Raw genomic sequence first — 24,160 nt, 5'->3', positions numbered from 1 at the left:
TTCAATTCAATTCAATTCAATTCAAACAGTTTATTAGCCATATATATATAAATATATAGGTACATTTTTTTCTTTAATACAAGATATATAAACATGGTTGGGACCGTTAAATGAAGCATTTTTTACAGTCCCCTAAGAAAATATAAATAAAAGAACGACGCCTTGTAAATGTCCAGTACTTATATACAGACAAACTTTTGCATATATTGTACATTGCATATATGATCAACATATAAATCGCAATAATTTATATTTACAATGAGCTTAAATTCCAAAATATATACATGAGATTCTATTAACGAATTAATACACATAAATATAGAAACACTTGTATATACACATACATACTCATATGAATGCCTAGTGGATGAACAATATATGAATGACTAATGAGTAATTAATATGTGCTAAGTATATATTTCTTTGTATTTATTTTAAACGTGGCTTTGTTATTAATACATTTTAAGTGTTCAGGCAGATCATTCCATTTTAAACATCCATAATACGTTACAAATCTTTTTTGAGATTCAGTAACTGGAAAAGGTGGTCTAATCTGATTTCTATTTCTGGTATTTATATTATGTATTTGATATGCTCTCTGCAGTTCAACAGAATTAATTATATACAGTTGTTCATGGAAATATTTTAAACATTCAAGTACATAAATATCGCTAATTTTAAGAATTTTATAGTTTTTAAATATTTGTTCAGTGTGTTCATAATAGTTAACCTTTGCTATAGCTCTTATTATCCTTTTCTGAAGCAACTGTAGTGGTTTTAAATTAGTCATGTGTCCCATACCCCAAACAACATTACAATAATGTAAATGAGGATAAATTAATGTGTAGTATAATGTGAGGAGTGTGTCAGTGGTTAATAAATGTTTTACTTTATGTAGTATGCCCGATAATCTAGAGACTTTATTGTGTATATATGATATGTGGTATTTCCAATTAATATTTTGGTCTATCAAAACTCCTAAGTACTTAACTGAATTCGAACTTTGTATTGTTTCCCCGCATAATTTGATCGTAACATTTCTTTCCAAGATTTTATTGCCAGCAAATACTAGATACTTTGTTTTTTCAATATTTATAGATAGTTTGTTTGCTGTTAGCCAAGTTGTAACATAATTTAATTCAAAATTTAATGTCCTTGATAATAAGAGTATATCATATGCTGAATAAGTGATATTTGTATCATCAGCAAAGATAATAAATTTTAATAAGTCTGATGACTTAACAATATCATTTATGTATATCAAAAATAGTAAAGGACCTAATATTGATCCTTGGGGAACTCCAGTTTTGATTTCTACATCTCCGGACAATATTTTATTTACTGAAGTATACTGCTTTCTATTGCATAAATAGCTCTGACACCATTTAAGACATGTATTTCTTATACCATAATGCTGTAGTTTCATAATTAAGATTTCATGATTTAATGTATCAAAAGCTTTTCTTAAATCCAAAAATACTGTTATTACATACTTGCCCCGCCCTAATTCCTGCAGCACATGGGTCATTAATTTTGTAATTGCTAATTTAGGAGAAAGATTCTTCCTAAATCCAAACTGAGATTCAGTTAGGATTTTATTAGTTGTAAGAAAATAATTCAGTCTATCGTACATAGCTCGTTCATAGATTTTACTTAAAACGGGAAGTATTGAAATCGGTCGATAGTTGGAAACGTCATCCATTTTTCCCCCTTTGTGAATAGGTATGAGTTTAGCCACTTTTAACCTCTCTGGAAAAATACCTGATCGAAAAGACAGATTAATTAATTTTGAGATAATGGGAGCCAGGATTGTTACGGTTAATCTTATTACCGTAACGTGAATGCCATCATATCCAGGTGCTGAATCTTTTATAGATTTTATTATAGAAATAATTTCTTCCTCTGATGTATCCAGCAGTATAAAGTCTTGGTACGTGTTTGACATATAACACATGGGAGATAAATTACAGGTTGGAAGCTTACTAGATAAATGAAGACCGATATCTGAGAAGTAGTTATTAATGTAATCACTTATAGTTTGTGGATCACTAGTATCACAGTTGTTGATGTTCATACGTTTTATGTTTTGGTTGCTTTTATCTTGAGAGTTGATCACTTCATTGATTAATTTCCACGTTCCTTTAGAATTACCTGCAGTGTCTTTAAATTTAGTATTATAATAACGCTTCTTGGCTGTTTCCAACATGTTGTTAACCCTGTTTCTGTATTCCCTATAACGAGCTCCAAATGTCAAAGGGCGTTTTATATATTTCTTGTATAATTTATGTCTCTCCTTAATATGCCCAAGTAGCTCGGATGTGACCCATGGTTTGTTGACTTCTTTTGCTTTAATTTTTATTGTTTTAAGGGGAATATTTTCTTCTACTACATTTGTTATGGCATCTGAAACTATATTGTATGCAGTGTTTGGATTATTATCCATGTGTATGTTATTGAACTCCTCTTTCATAGCCTAGCATAAAAGCTCTTGATTGACGTTTTTATAATCTCTATATGAAAATATTAATGGTTCCTTTTCAATCTTACTTTTACAATGAATAATTGGAGCAAAATGATCAGTCACATCGGTCAACAAAATACCGGATCCTGATATATAATCGAGGCTGTTAGTCCATATATGATCAGTGATCGTGGCACTCTTCTTATTTACTCGTGTTGGTTTATTGATGCATGGATAATATCCAAAACTGGCTAGTAAATATATGAACATTCTGTTCTGTCTGTCTGTCTGTCCTGACGATATCTCCAAAAGTTCTCAATGAACTTATATGAAATTTTGTGAAAGGATGGGCCATGAGCCAAGTAAGAAGTGATTAAATTTTGGGGAGGATCCGGATCCGGATCCGGAGTATCCAGCATAATATCTCCAAAAGCTCACAATGAATTTTAATGAAATTTTGTGGAAGGGTTGGCCATGGGCCAAGAAAGAATTGTTTAAATTTGGGGGCAGATCCGGATCCGGATCCGGATCCGTTTTAATGGCAATGGCATTATGCGGAGGTATACGCTCTCTGAATGCTTTCTAGTTAAGACGATGCACTACAAATGTCGCCATACAAACAACTGAGTGTACTGTACGTGCCTGTGTTTAACAATACTTCATTGCTTTAGTATTTCTGGTATTAAAAAGAACATATTGTGTGAAACGGCTATGGCAATGTAGCCTGTCAACCCATCCAGTGTGGAGAACCATTTGAAACTCTCGTGTTTGTTTCAGTGTGTTCACTCCGGCGATGCCACGTTGACCTGCTGCTTATAGACTTTTTTTCCTCGCAGCCATGATGGGGTAGAATTTATGGTCTGCGACTGCATTGCATTTCTTGCCTTTACCCCGCTTAGCCTCTGTAACCAAAGCAGCTCCCGTCTGTCTCACCTCACCCCCTCTGCCAACTGTGATCCCCCAACCCATTTGTTGTCCAGCTTATGCTCTTTATTATGCAGGTCTGCTATTCCTACCCCCTCCTCCCTCCCCCCCATATGCCCCCACCGCCTCCCCCCCTCCCCTCTCCCTTATCCTCCTTTCCCTCAACTTTAGCCCTTCCTCCCCTCCTCACCCTTATCTCTCCACCTTTCACCTCCTGTCCTTTCACCCCTCCTGTCGCTTCTCCTCCTCATCTCTCTCATCACTTCATCGCTCACGCCTAAAACCCTTTACTTCATCTCCCACCTCTCATCCCCTTACTCCTTCTTTCACTCCTCATCCCTCTCTCCCTCACTTCCTCTCTCTCTCCCTCACTTCCTCCCTTTCACTATTCACCCTTCTCTCCCTCACTACCTTTCTCTAGCTCCTCATTTCTCTCTCCCCTCACGCTTAACCTCTACCTTACCCCATCCCTCCTTCACCCATACCATCCTCCCCTTCACTCCTCACTCCACTCTTGCAGCCCTCACCCCCTCACCATCTCCCCCTTATGCCTATATACCACTCTTTACCCCTTATCCCCTTCACTTTTCCTCCCCATCTACCCTCCCCCCTACCCTCACCTCTTCCCCCCACTCAATCCCCATTCTTAAACCTTTCACGTGCAATTTTGCTCCTCCCTTCTCTCCTCCCCTATCCCCCACACCTCCCCTCCTTTCTCCTCCCCACCCCCCTCCTCTCCCCCTCATCCTTCCCTTCTCTCCCTTCTCCCCCATTTTCTCTCCAACATATACTTACCTCGGACACACCTCTCTTTCTCTATCCGGTGTGCTTTCTCGTCGGCTGCAGTGACATTGAGCATCTCATCCTTAGTGACTTACCTCATTCAGTACACCTGCGTATCCTTTATGTCATATCATCCATTTGGTTTCGACATGGTTTGCTTTACCTGACAGTTCATTCTTCACAGCCAAGCATCCAAACTATTATACAATCCAAATAAAAAAAAACTCAAGGTTCTCCAGTAGTAGCTTTAGCATTAGCTCACTAAAATCCTCTCACGAAACGATCGTAAATGGCCCCCATGAACATTCTTGCTATGTTTGCCAGAATTTCCACCTCAGAAAAAAGTTAATCTGAACGTTCCTGTGCCAGAACTCGATTCTCCCTAAATTGCTCCACTAACATGTAAAATCAGTCCTCGACAATTTATCAACCAACAAAGCACCAAGTCCAGATGGAATTCCTCCCATACAAGTAGTTATAAAAAAGTGTTCCCCAGAATTCCTGTTCTAGTTAAATTATTTAGGCTATGCATGTAAACTTTTTCATTCCCTAAATCTTGCAAGGAAGCCAACATCCACCCAATTCCAAAAGATGTTCCTCTGATCCCTATGATTACAGACTCATAGCCATCACATCTTCCCTTGGTAAAGTGTTTGAGACTGTCATTAATATGGACACTGTTAAACATCCTGAATCCAGCATCTTAATTAGTGACAGATGGTATAAGTTTTTGCCATGAAAGATCCGTTGTTGACATACTCAGTCTCTTTACTCATACCATCCATCAGTCAAGTGGCCAGCATGGAGAAACCGATGCAGTAGCCCTTGATATTTGTAAAGATTTCGGCAGAGTATGGATACGTTCCCTGTTATCCAAACTCATTTCCCATCCCCTAGCGTTTTTTCTTCCACTGACCACTTTTCTAAGCTATACAGTAGAACGATGAGAGTAAGGTATACAATATTTATTCAGATTTCCCCTCAGTTAATGCATGTATCACTCAAGGATCAGTCCTCTCTCCAACCCTGTTCCTCATTGATATTATGTCGCATTTTCCTAAGCTCGATGCGCTGGAACACAAGTGAGCAAAACCAGTGCCCTCAGAAAAAGCACAAAGCCTACGTACGTTACCGGCAGGCGTCATCCTCTGGGAATAAATTCGTATTATCAACCCAGCACTCCTGTGTAACACCAGCAAATATATACCAATGTAAATAATAAACAGTGTACCATTCTTGATGTAACCTCTGAACACAGTGAGAAAAGTCCGAACTGCAAACCGAACCGGACCGAAAATGGGTGCGTAGGCCTAGTGTGTGTGACGAACCAAAAATTCGGACCATAAGACTAACCATTCTTTTCCCGCTTTATTTTGTCATTTCCAAAAGGCCCATCAGTCCACCTACGTACCATACACCACCACATGTCACCACTTCGGCACTGACACACATTATTAGTATTAAAAAAACGTGCTAGGGCTATGTCTTACAGGACTGGTTTATTGGTATTTAGCAGGGGGTGTTATTACATGGCGGAACCCCTGACCCCAGTAGTTTGAAAAATCCTACTCGTATGTTATCGTCTGTGGATATTAGAAAAAAAAAAAAAAGTGAAATGTGCCATCATATTGCAGACTCTAAAATCTCTTTCATGAATATACATAGTGGTGTAAAGGATGGTCCATATATAACACTCCTCTTCCACCTCACCGAGTGATTTCTTGTGTGTTCCTGGGACGCCTGTCAGAGTTATCAGTATCTATCCCGCATCATTTATTCATTCCTACTCCCACACCCACACCCATTCCCACGCCAGCAGACTGAGCCATCCCGACAACACATAAGATGCTATCAGGTACGTTTATAATGCAGTGCTATTTGCGGACCACCTTGTACAACCCTTGTCATACAGTCTGCCACGCGATTTCTTGTGTGTTGCGGGCACGGCTCTGTCAGCGTTAGCGGTGTCTATCCCACATTATTCATTCATTTCTTATTCCCTCTGCCACACCCACACCCACACTATTATCCTGAATCATTTATTCGTTTCCTACTCCCACTACAAAACCCGCGCCCACACCAGCATATTGAGTCCTCCCCACAACGCACAAGATCCCACCAGATGAATTTATAGTGCAGTGCTATGTATGCACCACCCTGTCTATCAACGCCCTCAGTAGATTTTTTTTTTCTACTTTATTTTAGCTGTTGTCAGTCCCATATGATTTTCCCAAACTGAGAAAGGAACTCCATTATGCTTATTTTATTCAACTTGCAAAAGGCCATATACAGCAGCCTACGCTCGTTGGGTACGTGTAGGCCTGTCACTTTTTTTTTTTCTTTCTTTCTTTGAAATGAAATAATTAAGTATGAATAAACTAGTCTGTGGTTAGGCTCGAAGAAAATGGACTTGGCTTCGGTGGCTCCGTTACAGAAAACTCACAAGTGAGAGGTACCTATAATAATTTCGTAAATAAAATATTTTTCGATATTTTGAAGCCAAACAAGTGTATACAAATTCTGGGGGCACAGGAAGTGTTTCTGTTAAGATTCGTCAAAATCGGTCAATGCGTCTAGGGATAGCAGCTCGATACACCCATATACAAATAATTTATATTGTAGATATGACACTCATTTTCGTCCTTTTGTAACTTACCTCGACTTAGTGACAGAAAATAAATGCTGTTGTTCCCCCAACTTACCCATACACTTTGCAACTGGCATAGTATTTTTGTGTTAACCTAATTAGTCTACTTGGAATTCACGATGGAGAAGTTAAGGTAGCCAATAGTGAAGGTCTTGATGGCTTTGTCTAACCTGTGCGATTTGAATAATGTCTCCTAAGTTTATTTTTATCGTTCTAGGGTAAAAAGCGAAAAAATGTATATGCCACACGCCATCGGAGGTGTCGTTGTTGTTGCTGTGGCCCCAGGCTCATCAGAAACGAGAACCCAGTGGACTGTAGGCATCATCAGTTGCCCTTCTGCAATCCACCATCCACCTCTCGGGGGATAGGGTAGTAGTTAAGGGACGTTCGTATAAGCAGGTAATCGAACCTATCTGCCTACTGCAAGATGCCTTGATTCCATAAGGGGTGGCCACAGGCAAATCACCTTCATGTTCCTCTGTCTGCTGCCATCCAATTCACACCCCTCTCCCTCATATATCTCTTTACCCCATCCCTCCATCTCATCCCTGGTCTCCCTCTCCTACTCACTCACGTACACTCATTTAGTCAGTCTCTCATTTTCCATCTTCTCTACATGGCCAGACCATCTTGGAGCATATCCTATAATGTATTGTCACATTCAAATCACCACAACAGCACTCCTTTATTTCTTCATTTGTTGGTCTGTCCTTCACGTAACTCCACTTTCTCCTCTCAAATAACTAATTTCCACTTCGTGCTCTTGTCTCCTTCAAAAAAAAAAAAAAAAAAAAAAAGTGGGGTTATTTTACAAGCCATATGGGGTAAGAATTTTACACATTAAATTTTCTGCTGCAGGATAGTGCTGAAGGTGTGAAAGACATGTGTGCGTGTGTTTCCATATGACAGACAGCACTCACTTTATCCATGGCTGGCAGGCTGTTCATCGGCTGAGCTGTATAAAACAGAGAAAAGTGCTGTACATTATATGAACTAAAAACTAAAAGAATATAATATTGTGGCTGTCAGACTGCTCTTTTTACTCAAATTTGGTCTAAAATATCCCTCTCCCAGTCTTAAATGCTGAGTTGTAACAACAAAGTAGCACGGAAATGTTGTACTAGTCATGAAGATGTGTTTTGGAAAGGATGCAGAATCGTAGAATTGTCTTTTTCTGCCAGTGTCAAAAATCTGGGTCCAAATTAATGTAAATGAGATATTAGTATAGCCGTGAAAATGACGTTAAAATTGTTTCTTACTAACCTTGGTATCTATTCTATAAAGCAGGCCAGGGATTTTAATTTACCAGTATAGATGGTTGATACGTAAGAGTACTTTGTTTTGATAACTTAGAAGTAATAAGTGATTTGGCTGATAAGATACTGCAGCTCTAAGGATCTCACATAGATTTCATTCCCACTAATCTGTTGGTGATGGTGTTGTGGTGGGGCGTTGCTGTTGGTTGTGGTGGTGGTGGTGGTGGGGTGTGTTGTTGGGGGTGATGTGGTGTGTGGGGGGGTAGGGGGATCTTTGTGGTGACCGTGGATGTGTGTGTGTGTGTGTGTGTGTGTGTGTGTGTGTGTGTGTGTGTGTGTGTTGGTCTTTGTGGTGATGGTGGTGATTTAAATGGTAATGGTGGTGGTGGTGTGTGTGTGGGGGGAGGGTTGCTGCATACAGAATTTGTCATGTGAGTGGACTGTATGAATTATGCATAGAGCGGCTGCTAACACACACACACACACACACACACACACACACACACACACACACATACTGACTGACTGACTATTACAACATCATCACAAAATCCTGAACGAATACATCTATATAACCGAATAGTGACAGATTTTGGGTACAAGTGCATGCAAATTAACATATAAATAAAACACCATAATATGATCAATAGTAATAATTCAAAACAAAGTACAGTCGCGAGCAGCAATCGGTATCCCCCCTCTTGGCTGAAGCTGGGTGAGGGTGGGGATGGGGATGGGGGTGGGTTGTGGGGGGGTGAGAGTGAGGGTGAGGGTGGGGATGGGGGGTGGCGGGAGAGGTTGTTCGATTCCCTGCTCTTCTCTGGCCATGGCTTCAGCCAAGAGGGGGGATACCGATTGCTGCTCGCGACTGTACATGCATGGCGATTTCGACCATTTTCTTTCTTTCTTTTTTCTTTCTTTTTTTTTCAGCGGGTAGCCTATAAGATCCAAGGAAAAAAAAGATGCAATATTTCAGTACAACCAGAAGGTACTAATTCCATGCACTCGGTCAACGAAAAGTATTAGTCAGAACTTTGTGCGAAATACCCTGACACCAGAAACGATAACTATTTTAAATTTTCCGAAGATTTTTGCAAATTTTTAGCTAAAAGGAAGTTCAAAATATTGGCATTATTAATTTTCGTAGTATCAGCATAATTCTTTTTTGAAACAGATGAATATCGTGTGAAAATATCTGTATCTATCTTTTTACTTATCTATTGCCAGATGCCTTAATCCCGTAGGAGGTGACCACAAATTAATTTCTCACACGTCGCCTTAACCTCTGAATTTGGCTTTGAAATGACCTTACGTACTTGCTGAACAATGTCATACTTCAATTTATCCGTAAATAAAAAAGAAAAATGAGTAATTTGTCAAACACTGTGGCAAGATGGACGAACTTCAGTACTGCCCTTTCCTTAATTACAGCTGAATCAAAGAATAGCACTTTCAGCAAATACTTGGCATTATATATCAAAGCCATTTTCACACATTTTTAATATTAAACAAGATGTGGGCTAATACCGTACTGCGAAAATTATCACTGTCCATATTTTCAGTTTCCTTGTAGCCCAAAACCCGTAGGTAACCGAATTTCTTTTCATGAAGATGCCATGTATCACTTTTCTATGACATTTTCTAGTTAGTATTATTATCATACGCATATCCTGATGGCAAAATATCTATATTCTCAGGACATCTCGAGCTACATTGATTGTTTTAGATATCATCGAATTCTGCATGCCCATTTTGTTTATTGATGCATGTATTAATTTTTATATATTTATTATTATTATTATTATCATTATTGTTATCATTATTATTTTTAATTACTACTACTACTGCTACTACTACTACTACTACTATAATTATTATTATTATTATTATTATTACTGCTGCTGCTGCTTTATTGTTATTGTTATTATTATTATTATTATTATTATTATTATTATTATTATTATTGTTATTATTATTACGTACATTCGAGAAAACTAAAATCTCTTACAGCAGCCTCAGTTGGATTTCATGATGAGTATTTAGCAGTATACTGGAGAAGGCTGGTACTCTGGACTGCAATGCCCACGAAAAGGTTTGTACTTAATGTTTTTGATGCTGGCTATCCTTGTGTGTGTGTGTGTGTGTGTGTGTGTGTGGAGACTGACACAGGAACCTACATGGATTAAAGTGTCATGACTTTATAGGTTCAACTGACAGTCCCGGTCCACCCCCCGGATGTTCAGTCAGGAGACCCTTCTGTGGTGAGTCGAATGGTCCTCCTCTTTCTTTTAATACCTGTAAAAGACCATGAACAAATACTTAATATTTCAATTTTCTGCCACTATGCGATCTTATTAAACTTAAAAGCGCGGCCCAGTATCAAACTGGCAAAGTGAAGGCAGAAGAATATGTAATGCCTCCAAGTTTAATTGTCTATCCTGAGGTGAATCTGATCGCTTAAATGAAGAATAGAGATAGATAGATAGATATAGGCAGATAGATAGATGGACAGATAGATAAATAAATAGATAGAGAAATAAATAAATCATAAGAAGAAACGTTCTGAGTGCAACGGCCCTAAGCTTAAAATTTGACTTTGCCCTGTGACCTTGACCTTCGAGCTATTACCCTCGAAAGCTAATTACTACACTCTTGCCTAAGCCTTAACACTACCAACAACTTTGGTTCAGATCAGAGCAAAACTGAGTTGCTTTAGCCCAGTAAATTGACAGGTGGCTTTTCCCTGTGTTCTTAGTCTTTTTGTCCTTTGATTTTTCTCAAACTCGAATCTCCTTATCCTTATTTTAGCCTAAACCCTTTCACAAATTGTTGGAGATGACCTTGCAATGTGACCTTCACCTTTGACTTACTGCCCCTTAAAAGATATTACGGTAAGCCAACCTCTTGAGTGATCTGCACCTCTCTCACCAAGTATTATCGAACTCAGATCAAAACGATTTTAACCGTTTTGTTCACACACTGACAGACGGATGGAACTTTAACCTTGCCTTGTACATTACCTTGACCTTTCACTGGTTACTCTCAGAAGTGAATCTCTTCGTTCTTGTCTGACGTTTAACACTTCCACCTGTGGCCTTGTGTATTGACTGCTTGTTCTCAAAAGGGAATACTTTTATTCTTGTCTTATCCTCAGCCTTTTCACAAAGTATTGTCTGAATCGGATAAAAACGTAAAGTTGCCGTTGCCGTGTGACATTGATCTTAAACCAGTGATTAAAAAAAAAAAAAAAAAAAAAAAGCATTAGGTTTACTCCATTACTAACACTCAGCCCTTCCACTATGATTAAAGTCAGATCAACACTGCGCGAGCTATCATGTTAGTCAATACACACACACACACACACACACACACACACACACACACACACACACAGAGCGAACTCTGACTTTGCCCTGTGGCCTTGACCATTGACTGTTTGCTCACAAAACCGAATAATTTAATTCTTCCCTTAACTTCAGCACTTCCCTCAAGGTCCAGACTGGATAAACACTGCCTAAGTTGATTTTGCTAGATCTACATTTGACCTAGCACTGGGACCTTGACCATGATTTTTTTTTTTTTTTCCCCAGACGAACGGTGCATGTCCTCAACGGTTATCCTTGGATCCTTGGCCCTTTGGTTTAAATTGGATTTTTTTTTTTTTTTTTTTAACACTGAGAAAGACAGAAAGACGTGCGCTCTCAAGCGTGCTCTTCGTATAACATAGCACCCACTCTCGCTTGTCCAGTGTGGATGAAACATCGAACTGAAGAAATTAAGACTTGATTTGGCTGGAGGAATGTAAGGTGCATTGTTTGACGAACATATATGGAATGACAATGGTAATTAGATTTTATTAGTTTTTGTCGTGCATTTTACATTAGTTTGTATCCTGCATTTTACAGTGCTATTAATAACAGTACAGACAGTTCAGTCACGTTGTGCCTTCAGCAAGTGCTATATAATCTCTCTCTCTCTCTCTCTCTCTCTCTCTCTCTCTCTCTCTCTGCGATTTGTGTGATTTGGACCATAGTATTATATTTTAGATGGGAAAGAAGAAGGCAAAGTCCATAATTTTGATCATTATTGAAAAACATGAAGGATAATAAAAGAATTTTGATTACCGTATTGCTAACTGTGGTCAAATTATTCCCTACTGTTACAGTATTTTAACTGACCTTCATAATTTAAGAGGAGCAACGGCCATACCACGTTGAGTACACCGCTTCCCGTCCGATCAGCGAAGTTAAGCAACGTTGGGTCTGGTTAGTACTTGGACGGGTGACCGCCTGGGAATACCAGATGCTGTTGGCATAATGTTCTCCCTACGTGTCAAGTGGGGTTGGTGGAGGATTAGTGCCCCTCCCTGTAAAACAATTAACGCTAAGCCCTTGGCCACCCCGTTTGGGATACATGGCGTCTGGCAATGAATGAATTATTTACCTCTCCGCACACTGTCTCAGTAAGGCTGCGTCCACACCAAATGCTTGCTGGTGCAGGTGGGAGTTTGGCATCATTGTAACTCATTGACGTGGCCCCACTGGACAAGGGCGGGTAAGGCCAAGAACTTTGTGGGTTACAGTGATACAGAACTCTGACCGCACCCGCCCTACATCATCAAGCACCTGGTGTGGATGCGGCCTAAGACTTTCTTTTCCCCCCACAGAGCACTGCGGGTGGACCCCCATTGACGCGCTAGATTATAAGCCTCAGCCCAGGATCGTCGGTGGTTCTGATGCCTCCCGCGATGAGTACCCCTACCAAGTGTACCTCGGTATTAACTTCCCCAATAAGTACCGTGCTTGTGGCGGATCCATCATCGCTTCCCGCTGGATTCTGACTGCTGCACACTGCCTCTTCATCGACTCTGAGTATCTGTTAATGCTCTCGTTCTATGACCCACTTTCATTTAGATAAAATAACCTGGCGTTTGTTGGAATAGAACACTAGAGCTGTCCCGACCATCAGAAGCTTATTGGTGTCAGAATGAACCTCTCAGGCACCTATGAGTCTCTCTAAATTGAACAGAACTGCCTGGCATTTGCTGCAATATAATGTTAGTGAACACTCAACTGTGAGAATTAACTTGGTAGCTAATACTCAGGTCATAACAAATTTGGCCACAAGGAAGTTGAAAGTGTCGACACTGATAATTTTTGTAGTATTAGCACAAATTGCCTTGAAAAAAGATAGATATGTAAAAGTGGCTTTCACATTATATCAGATATGTGCTGGACATGGCTGTGCTTCGATATTTGTCGCAATTATGGAAAACACGGTATTGACGACTGTCCGTTTTTTCACAGTTTTTGAGAAATTGCTTATTATTTTACTTATTTACTGCTAAATCAAAGCGTAACATTGTTCAGTAAGTACTTGTTAACGTGTGAAAACTATTCATATGGTGTTTCTTTATTGCAAATGTGATTTATGCTGATAGTAAACAAGCTATCAGAGTCAAAATTTTCAACTTCCTTGTAGCCCAAAACTCTCAAGTGGCCAGTACAGGAAATCTCCAAGAATCCCCATTACAGTAAACTCTCAGTTATCCATCGTCACAATATTTGGCTCAACACAATATGTGACGCTGCTGGCATAGCTCTGTTAAAGCAATATCCGGCAAAATTATGCAATATCTGGCTCCAAAACGGAACGGAACCGGCGGTTCTATGCAATATCCAGCACTGAGGCCTATCAACCGGCTCATATGTGGTAGACAACAGGTTCTGTATTTCCGTATTCCTGTACTGTGCCATTGCATTATTGCATTTTATGTTTTATTTTAAAATTTTTCTCAGGGGGAAGTTTTTAGGATTGAGAGTCGAGATGGAGAGTAACACAATATCCGGCGTGTCACTGATATATTGACCAATAGAGGGTACTATGCAATAACTGGTGTTTTGCTTTATTCAGTGCAGGGCTTGGCTGAACTATGCCGGATAATTGAGAGTTTACATGTTTATTACCTCTATCAGAGTTGCAGTGGCTGTTGGAAAAGACTAGAATTGAATTTAAAATGTGCATTATGACATTCAAGGTTCTTATGTTTGGCAGACCAGAAGTATCTTGCTGGATTGTTAAAACTCCGAATGAAGTGTCCAGCTGAATTGTTAAAATCTCCGACTGAAGTATCTTGCTGAACTGTTAAAATTTCTGAGAGAAATATCTTGCTGAATTGTCAGAATCTGCGATCGTAGTCTCTTTATGAATTGTTAAAACCTCCATTGGCACTCCCATTTGTGATATTGCAAAGCCAAAATGATCATTTACGCCAGGAACTGATTATTATGTGTTCTTCTTTGATCAGCCATTTTCCTGTATGGCCGTTAGGTTATATAGGGCGGCTCATACATAGCGCTCCACTAGAAACTCACTTGGAAGTATCTTATGTGCTGCAGGGACAGCTCACTATGCTGGTGCTGGCGTGGGTGTGGCGATGGGAATAGGAAATAAATAAATGATGCAGCGTAGACAGTGATAACACTAAACCGTTCCCGCAACACACTAGAAAACGTCTGGTGGAGTGGTTGAAGAGCATTTTATATGGACCACCCTGTATATTAGATCTGCCATTATCAGTGGTGCAGGAGAGGGATGCCTTCACGTGGTGGCACTGATATAGCTGGGCAGCTCCACTATCTGGTTATTCAAACATCCATCATTGTCCTCTCTGTTCCCAAAAAGGATAGTGGACAGCAGGAGGGCAAAATTCATCCTGTAGTCAACTGCGTTTATCCTTGATGGGCCTGGGGTTTCTACTACTACTACTACTACTATTACTACAGTGTTTAATTTTAATATTCTATAATTATGATAATAGAGGGTTGTGTGTATTAGTGTTTTTAGAAATATTTTTGTTCCTTTATTTGATATACTTGCATAATTGTTCCAGCCTATATACCAATAATTAATATGTAGACTAGGAAATATTACCGCGTATTACGTTACTAAATTTAGCATCGCAAGTGCAAGAAGTAAACTTTTGAAAACCATCTTTTAAAAATCATCAGTAACTGTAAAAATGTATTAGTAAACCAAACAATAAAGCTGATTCCTTGATGAACTACTACTACTACTACTACTACTATTATCATCATCATCATCATCATCATCGTCATCGTCATCATCATCATCATCATCACAGAACACCAAATTTATGTCACAGTTTGGACCCCTGACATATGTACCCGAGCGAAAGATTTATCGTATCAGCAAGAAAAATGGGGGCAGGGGTCGGGAGGAAAACTCTGTAGTACAGCAGCGAACTTTTATGGATATCTCAGCCAATTTGAAAGTTACAAGAAAGATAGACACCAATTTGGAAAAGGCATAAAAATCCTCAGTTATTATAATTTCATAGTTTTGCCGTAAATCGAGGAAACTATTTTTTATAAGGCAGATTAGCGTAACAGCCGGCTGCGCAAGAAGTAACGGTCTAAGGTTGCGTGAGTAGCGCAGCAGTATTTTCCGACGATTGCTGAGATCAACCAGGTTTTGCCTTTTCAAAACAAACAATACCTTCTGTTTGACTATTTTTTTGGAAACTTTTGACTGAATCCGAGTCAGACTAATACAATACCCTGATCGACGAGAGAAACTCTGAATTTCTGATTTCTGATTCGAACTGAAGTGCACCGAGAGATTTGGTGAAAGTAATTTTTGTGAGTGAGCAAAAAGCAAAGTCATTATTAACTTGCTAGGTCCCAAGCCCTAGACCTAAAATTAATACAAGAGGAGTATTGGTTTTAGGAAGTGTGAGGGAATATTTTTGGTGTAATCGATTAAGTTCTTTTTAGTATTTTGAGGTCAGGAAATCAGAGAAAGATGATGAGCCACATGAGACAATATTCAGCACTGACTTGCTCGCTCGCTCGCTCGAACACGTTCCACGCTTTCAGTGTGGACGCCTGTTACATGTTTAGTATTGTTATTATTATTATGCTCTATTCCAGGGTGGCCCAAAAAGTAACAGTGTATTTCGGCTCCTCCTTTCTGTCTGAACGTCAGTCCGTGGTGGCACAAGACTACGTTATTCACGAGGAGTATATCGACTACATGCAGGTAAACTTTTCGGATTTTCGACCATATCCTTTTTCTAATGAAATAGTATCTGATGTAAGTTATTGTATTTTTCCTTGTTATATAGGAGGTTAATTTTATGTTGTGTGTGTGTGGGCAGGGGTAGTGTGTGGGTGGGTGGGTGCGCACGCGTGCTTCAACTTCTAGGCTATTTGATGGATTTAAGTGAAACTTGCCAAGTGAGTTCGGCTGGTTACTGGGAAGATTTTCCACCATATACAGTTTGCAGTCACGATTTTTAGGGAGGTCAGCCTCCCTTACCAAATTAAAATTTCTAGGGCAGATTTGACTTTGAAATTTTAGTACAAATTGTACAATAGGCTCGTATCCGTAATACGATACTTGAGAGAGTGATTCTCCTCCCCTCCCCAATATAAAAACTCTCAGAAATAGGAGAAAGATCTGAAACAAACTTCTCACATGAGTTCGTCTGAATACTCCAAATGTCTTCCACCATATACAATTTTCCAACCTTGATTTTTAGGGAAGACCGGCCCCCACCGCAACCCACCAAATAAATTATCAGAAATAATGAAAAGATGACGTACGAGTATATGGCTCTGATATCTTAGTACACATTGTACAATGGATTGAACTCTCATGCATAACGTGATACTTGGGGGTCGTGAACCCTAGTGATTCTTAAGGAGGTCAGCCTCCTCCCCCAAACAAAAATCATCAGAAATAGGAGATTGATCACCTGGACTTCAAAGAAATCGTTAAACGTATCGCGGGATTGGCTGTGCAGTTTCCTTGTTTTCTTTGAAAGCACATCTGTTAATATTCTATAAGAGGTAGTTAGATAGAGATATCAATATAGGCAGTTAGATAGATAGATAGATAAAAAATATAGGTAGGTAGATAGATGGTGTTAAGTTCGACGATTTTGTTCAACTGAGAGATCTTCCATGTATTAACCTGATTGTATAGCTAAAACCCTTTTTCTTCAGGGTTACGACATCGCCCTGGTCAAGTTAGAGAAGGAGTTAGATTTCAAGAGTGCCAACATCCAGCCCATCTGCCTGGGTCTGGAGGAGGACATTCCCTATGGTGGCATGGCAGTGGTTGCAGGATGGGGGTCTCTTAGTTTCGATAGTAAGTAATAATAGTGTGTATTTTTCCTTAATGCCTTCAGCTGGAGGACGCATTTTTTTTCCCTATTCTTCCTATATTCTTCTTATCCCCATGCGATTTTTTTTTCCTAGTGGTAGGTGGGGGCGCCCATCATCCACTCACTCGATGTTGGGCTGCCCTCTCTCTCTCTCTCTCTCTCTCTCTCTCTCTCTCTCTCTCTCTCTCTCCAGTGATTGACGAGCCAAAAGGTTTCCTGTACCCCGGGAAACCATTTACTACACTGGGTGGTAACCATATAACAAAATGACGCCCAGTGGTATAGTGAGTTTAGGCTCTCCAGCTAAGTGGAGCCTGTAAGGTATTCCATCTGAGAGGTGGATGGCGTTTCCTGCATGCATAATACCAGTCAGGGTAGAGACGCTGGCCACCATTTGTTAAATGTCGGGACTGAATAGCCTAATCCCAGACCGTAAAGTTCCTGTTTGTATGGGACAAATTAGGACTAAACTATAATGATGATAAAGTGTTCGAACTGAAGAGGGTATAATACAGACCTTATTTTCCTGCTTACCAACTGGGGCAAGAATACAATGCAAATCTACGTCACGCTGAAGGGATGGTTCCCCTCAAGCCAAAGATGTTATTTTTGTGTCAAATGTATTAGTGTTTCGTCATTTGGAGAGGATGGAGAACGAGAGACTAACTAGAAAAGTGTATTTGGATGAGGTGAAGGGCCAGAGGAAGGGAGGAAGACCAACACGGAAATGGAGGAGGAGAGGAGGAGGTGGAGACCAAGGATGGGATGGAGGGATGGAGTGGAGACATATATGAGAGAGGAGGGACTGAGTTGGAGCGAGGGCAGCCAAATGGGAGCACAGGGCAACGTCGAGGCGATTTGCTTGTGACCACCGTTAATTCTATTTTGAGCGCGGTATCTCGTGAAACCATCAACGGCTTTCTACCAGACTTATGACCGTGATGTAATATGAGGAGATGATGAACTGATTAGCTCAGCTAGGTCAACGGGTCAGAGGTCAAGATCATGGAGTCGACTAAGTTATCCTAGTGAGTGCTATATCTAATAAACCCCCAGGAGGATTTCGACTAAACTTTTATTAGTGATACAGTATAAAAGGGCAATGAACTGATTTGGTCAGCAAGGTCAAGGGGTCAAAGGTCAAGGCCATATGGGTGTGGGGGCAATATTTCCTGAACCACTTGACTGAGTTCGACCAAACTTTTGTCAGTGATACAGTACGAGTATACAGGGACAATGTAGCTGATTTGGTCAGCAAGATCAAGGGGTCAAAGGTCAAAGTCATATAGAATCAACTTAGTTTATCTTTAGCCATATTTCAACCCAGAATTAACTCTATGGTGAGTCCGTGCACAATGCTTGGCGGAGGCATACCACTGCGTCGACAGCTCGAAGCCTGAATTCTCTTGGTGTTTCATTTTGTTATTTACTTCAGCGCAAACACAGAACCATTATATGCTTGTTTAGCTTTTGTGGAAAGCAAACAACAAAACAAAAATAACTTCAGTCAGAGAAAGAAGGGTAAACTATAGTGGGAAATGTTGAATTTGAAGAGCATATGTGCTTAACATAATTTCCTTCAAAAGCGAATCAACTTGACCACGTTCTGCTAGTTTGAGCATGTTCCATACCTTAGTACGGATACATGTTGGCCAGTGTTATTACAAAAACACTGGCAAAGATAACGATGATGATGATGATGATGATGATGACAAAAGCGATGACGAAAATGATGATGACATTGACGATGATAATGCTGCTGCTAATGATGATGGTGATGATGATGATGATAATGATGATGAGGATGACAAAATCAATGACAGCTGAGAAGAATAATGACGATGTTAACGACGACGCTGATGATTATTATGATGAAAGTAATGATGCCGATGATGATGATGATGATGATGACAAAAGGAATGGCTATTGTGATAATGATTGATGCCGATGCTGATGCTGCCGTAATGCTATGTCCTCTCAGGCAGTGGACCCCCCATAGAGACCTTGCAAGAGGTGGCTGTGAACCTTGGCACAGAGGAGATTTGTCTTGATACTTACTCCACGCTCTACATCAGTGCCATCCCCTCTACCATATGTACCCTCAGCGATGACCAGGCTCCATGTCAGGTGGGTCAGCAGTATTTTTAAGTATCATACACCCTCCTATCTTTTGGGGGACATAGTATGGATAGGCTGTTCACTGAGGTCCCAGAACAATGCCAATATATCGGTTATTAATGGACAAATTTAATTGAAACTCCGTACTGACAAACTTTGTTCTGTGCCATTTCCATGCTGCGTTTGATAAACTTCTCGGCATCTGAATTTAAAGAGACATATGCTGGAAAAGAAATTATTCCCTCTCACTGGCCCGGTGCTGAATGGACATATTTTGGTCACCCACACTAATCCAGTTATCATGCTATACTCAAAAACTAATTGCCTTTTTTTTTATTCCCCCGATTAACTCGTGATTATTTTCTTTGATGAGAGTTCACCTTAAGGGGAAATTATGTATAAACAAGCCTCACATTCTTGCTTAGTTAAAAGAAAACATCATCAAGAAGAATGCAGCCATCCATGTCAACTCGCTAGTTTAGAAAACTGGGTTCAATTACGTTTAAACGGTTAAGGAAACCACTTTCAAAATTTAGTGTAGCTGTGGATAAATTGTACTGAGGTATAGAGTGTAAGCACCAGATTTTATTTAAATCGGTTCATGAGTAACAAAAAAATAGTGACATTATTCTGGGCCCTCAGATTTGTGAAACCCATTGTAGGTTACTTTCACATCCAGTCTGGGCGTACAGTTGTCGCTGTCTGTCTGGCCGAGGAGACTCATCACCTGCAGGCAAGACACCTCCCTTTCAAGGCCGTCCCATACAGAGAGCTAATGTTCCCTTTCGGCAGACAGCTCCTCGCCACGGCAAGACGCGGGGAAGGGTGTGGAGGTTTTGTTCTTGGATGGACGCCCCATTTGCGCCACTCTACCTAGTTAACAGGGGCACCATAGTAGACTCAACATCACCCAGTTATTTGGTTATATGGTCACTACCCAGCTTTGTAAGTGGTTTCCTGGGTTACAGGAAACCATTAAGCTACGCACTCAGTGTAAAGACACCTAAAGTGGAAAGAAGGGTAATAAAAAGTAACAGGACGGATGGGAGAAATAGGAAGAGAGGAAGGCAGACAGAGAAAGATAATGATAAAAGTGTAGGAAGAAGCAGACGGCAATACATCAGCTGAGATGATGATGGTCTCTGCCATCTACCACACTGGGGCATACAGTAAACCATATACCGGTAGGTTGATCTCTGAGGTACAGCAGTTTTTCTACGAGTATGTTTTAAACCTTCACATCCGAATTTGGACATCAGCTATATAGGCTGTTCCCTGAGGCCCAACAGTATTTCTATGTGCCAGACACCTTCACATGCCATACCGGTGCTGGAGAAGGGTCTCTTCACGTGGTGACCTTGATATGACCGGACGAAATCATTGTCTTCTTTTACTAACATCTTTCATCTTCTTTCCTATCCCCCGAAAAGAGGATCATGAACTGCCGGAGGAGAGCAGCTTTAGTCTCCAGTCCCCTGGGTTCACACTGAGATGAGCCTAAGGTTGCAGCTACTATAACTCCTTGCCATAAGAACACGTCTGTTGTTACCAATGCACCATTTTCACGAGAAAATGAATGCTCTTTAGAAACACGCCTATCAAGCACAAGAGTCCTGAGGGCAGATAGTCCCTTTTTGCTAAGTCCTAGTTTTCAAAAATCACGACTCGCAACAGTCAATGTTCTATCCAAATCCCCAGTGGTGCTTATGGGCGAACAGGGGGAAACGGGAAATCCTCTCATGAAGGGTAGGCTTTTATTTGTTGTCGTGGATTGACGCCCAGTTTCGCTGACACTGGTTTTGGCTATGTTCACGGTGGTCGACAGTTCCATTGAGATCTTTTGTGTTATTTGGTGTTATTTTTGACAGTTGAGTGTCAGCACTGTGTCTAATACGTGGTCTAAGCTGGGAATCATCAGGACAGGGGAGTTTTTAATGAACGTATAGTTGCAGTGAACTGTATAGTGGCTTTTGTCCTCCCATTTAGTACTCTCTCTCTCTCTCTCTCTCTCTCTCTCTCTCTCTCTCACACACACACACACACACACACACACACACACACACACACACACACACACACACATTAAGACTGTCATTAAGGGCTTTATGCATGTTAGTGTGCGACTGTGGAATAACTTCCCCGAGCGTGCTGGTTCACTCCTTTTATCTAGTCGGAGATTTTCGTTCTCTTGGAACTCGGTGGCAGAAGGAGGCAACGTGAGCCAAAAAGCTTTCCGTAGAACATCTTCGTGACTATTTTAGTGTTAATTTCTTTTTATCTCTAATTTCCATATAGTTCAGAGTACTTCTCTGGGTGGCTTTAAACACTGAGTGAATCCTGTACTTTTGGTTTTTAATGTTTTTAGCCTTGGGTGCGTTTGGTCAGCCTCGCTGATAGGGAACTAAGCCAGCCGAGGAACTAAGACAGGCAGTGAGCAAATTCATGCAACTAGCTATGTAGAAAACTACCAGGTTACGAATCAAGCTACTGTAGATAAGGATCTAGGGCACTTTGGTGAACAAATTCAAGTGTGGAGATAAGTCATGCAGTAAAGTAATACTGTAATACTGTATAATCATAGGAACAAAACCCTCCACCCCTACAATATAGGGCATCCAACCCGGCCCGGCCCAATCCAACCTAACCTAACCTAACCTAGCTCAACCTAACCTAACCTAACCCAACCTAACCTAACCTAACCAGAGCAAAGTCAGCTTAGACAGATCCAACACAACCTAACCTAACCTAACCTAACCAAACCCAGCTCAACCCATCCAACCTAACTAACCTAATCTAACCTAACTCAACACAGCCGTGGCCAGCCTAACGTAACCAAACCACACTTAGCCCTGACCAGCTCAGTCAGCCAAACCTAACCCAACGTAACCTAACCCAACTCATCTGAACCCATCCGAACCTAACCCAATCCAATCTAACCCAGTCTACTCTAACCCAGTCTAATCTTACCCAGTTCATTCTTACCCAGTCCAATCTAACCCAGCCCAATCTAGCCCAACCCACTCTAACCAGTCCAGTCTATCCAAACCCCATCTTACTCAACCCAGCGTAACCAAACCCAATCTTATTCAACCCAGCGTAACCAAACCCAATCTTACTCAACCCAGCGTAACCAAACCCAATCTAACAGAACCCAGCCGAGCCCAATTCAGCTCATCCTAACCAAAGTAAACCGAGCCCAACCTAAATAACCGACCACAGTCCAACCCAGACCAACCAAATTCCACTCAGCCCTGCCCAACTAAAACAAACCCAACCTAACTCAAACCAACCCAACCCTGTCTAACCTAACTAAATCACACTCAGTCCAGGCCAACCCAGCCCAACCCACCCCAACCCAGCTCTACCCATCCCAACCCAAACCAACCCGAACCAACCCAAGCCAACTCAGCCAAACCCAGCCTAACTTGACCACACCAAACTAAACCACACTAGACTTTACGCAGACCAACGTAGCCAACCCAACTCACCCAAACCAACCCAGTTCAACGCAAACCAAACCAACCCAGCCCAACCCAACCCAACCCAACCCAACCCAGTCTAACCTAACCACACCAAATTTAACCCAGGCCAACTTAACCAACCCAACTCAAACCAACCCAATCCAGCCCAACTCAACCCAGCCCAAGCTAACCCAGCCTAACCTAACTAACAGGGTGACAGTGGCGGTCCTCTGGTGGCACAACTGTGTGACGATCGCTGGGCACAAGTGGGTATCGTGAGCACTGGGTATTGGTGTCTTGGCCCATCAATCTACACCAAGGTACCGGACTATCTAGACTGGATTGAGGAGCACATTGGCTACTACACCTGCCAGAAAATGCGGTAAATCATACTCATAGATGCCACATGAGTAATGCAACACCTGGCAACCCTGCCATCCCCGTGTAACTCTGGATGACAGTGGCGTTCCAACCGGCGGGCGCGGAAACAGAGCTGCAGAATGTAAATATCATGCCGGGCAGTCAGGTCTGTGCTGCTATGAACTGCAGAAATTCTAGGCAAAAAAAGCCGGGATTATCCTTTTTTCGATTCCCAAGGGACAAGGAAAGGTGAGTGATATATTGACAATCACATCTTATCTAAACTAAATTCACGCTGATGAAATTATCAGAAATATTGATCTGGTTGGTTATTCGCCCATTGTTGCATTGGTATTTAATTCACCGTGATTTATCTAGACACTACAAGTGGTTACTGAGCGTTGTTCTAGGGTATCAGGCTCTTTTTATGTTGCTCATGCTATGCAGTTTCTCAGTGTTTTGTCTATAGACTACTATGGTTATTGAGTGTTGTTAACTTAGAGGTCAAGGAGAGGAGGGCAGAGCTGGAGAGAACATCCGAGTCTCTGCTTGGAAGTTGTGTTTTTTGTGCTAAGCACTTCGAAGACAACCAGTTCATGAACTCGGACATAAAAAAGTGAAAATACGGTTCCTGATTTAGTCTAAAAGCAAGTTTTTTTTTCAGTCAGCTACACTTGATTTACATGTTTTTATCAGCATTTATCAGCCAACTACATTTGTCTCACATGCTTTTATCAGCCAGCTACATTTGTCTCACATGCTTTTATCAGCCAGCTACATTTGTCTCACATGCCTTTATTAGCCAGCTTTTTATCAGTCAGCTAATTTTGTCTCATGCTTTTATTAGCCAGCTTTTTATCAGCCAGCTACATTTGTCTCACATGCTTTTATCAGCCAACTACATTTGTCTCACATGCTTTTATTAACCAGCTTTTTATCAGCCAGCTACATCTGTCTCAC

At 40.8% G+C, this 24,160-nt stretch overlaps 1 protein-coding gene and 1 non-coding gene across 2 annotated transcripts; both read left to right on the top strand.

Moving 5' to 3' along the window:
• Positions 1-5,234: 5,234 nt before the first annotated feature.
• On the top strand, positions 5,235-23,226 carry LOC145418025 (tryptase-like). The gene is made up of 6 exons (XM_080286560.1): positions 5,235-5,250; positions 12,738-12,942; positions 16,024-16,132; positions 17,101-17,245; positions 19,243-19,388; positions 23,053-23,226. The coding sequence occupies exons 1-6, from the start codon at positions 5,235-5,237 to the stop codon at positions 23,224-23,226; spliced, it is 795 nt and encodes a 264-aa protein (XP_080142686.1).
• LOC145418194 (5S ribosomal RNA) lies at positions 12,267-12,385 on the top strand. The gene has a single exon (XR_013900649.1). It is a non-coding gene; the product is annotated as a 5S ribosomal RNA (ribosomal RNA).
• Positions 23,227-24,160: the final 934 nt, after the last annotated feature.

This window comes from Coenobita brevimanus, chromosome 112, assembly GCF_032717465.1.
Source record: "Coenobita brevimanus isolate Jiangsu-jjx chromosome 112, ASM3271746v2, whole genome shotgun sequence".
Classification (NCBI taxonomy): Eukaryota; Metazoa; Arthropoda; class Malacostraca; order Decapoda; family Coenobitidae; genus Coenobita; species Coenobita brevimanus.
Note: the sequence above shows the minus strand (reverse complement) of the source record. Positions and strands in the feature narration are given on the sequence as shown.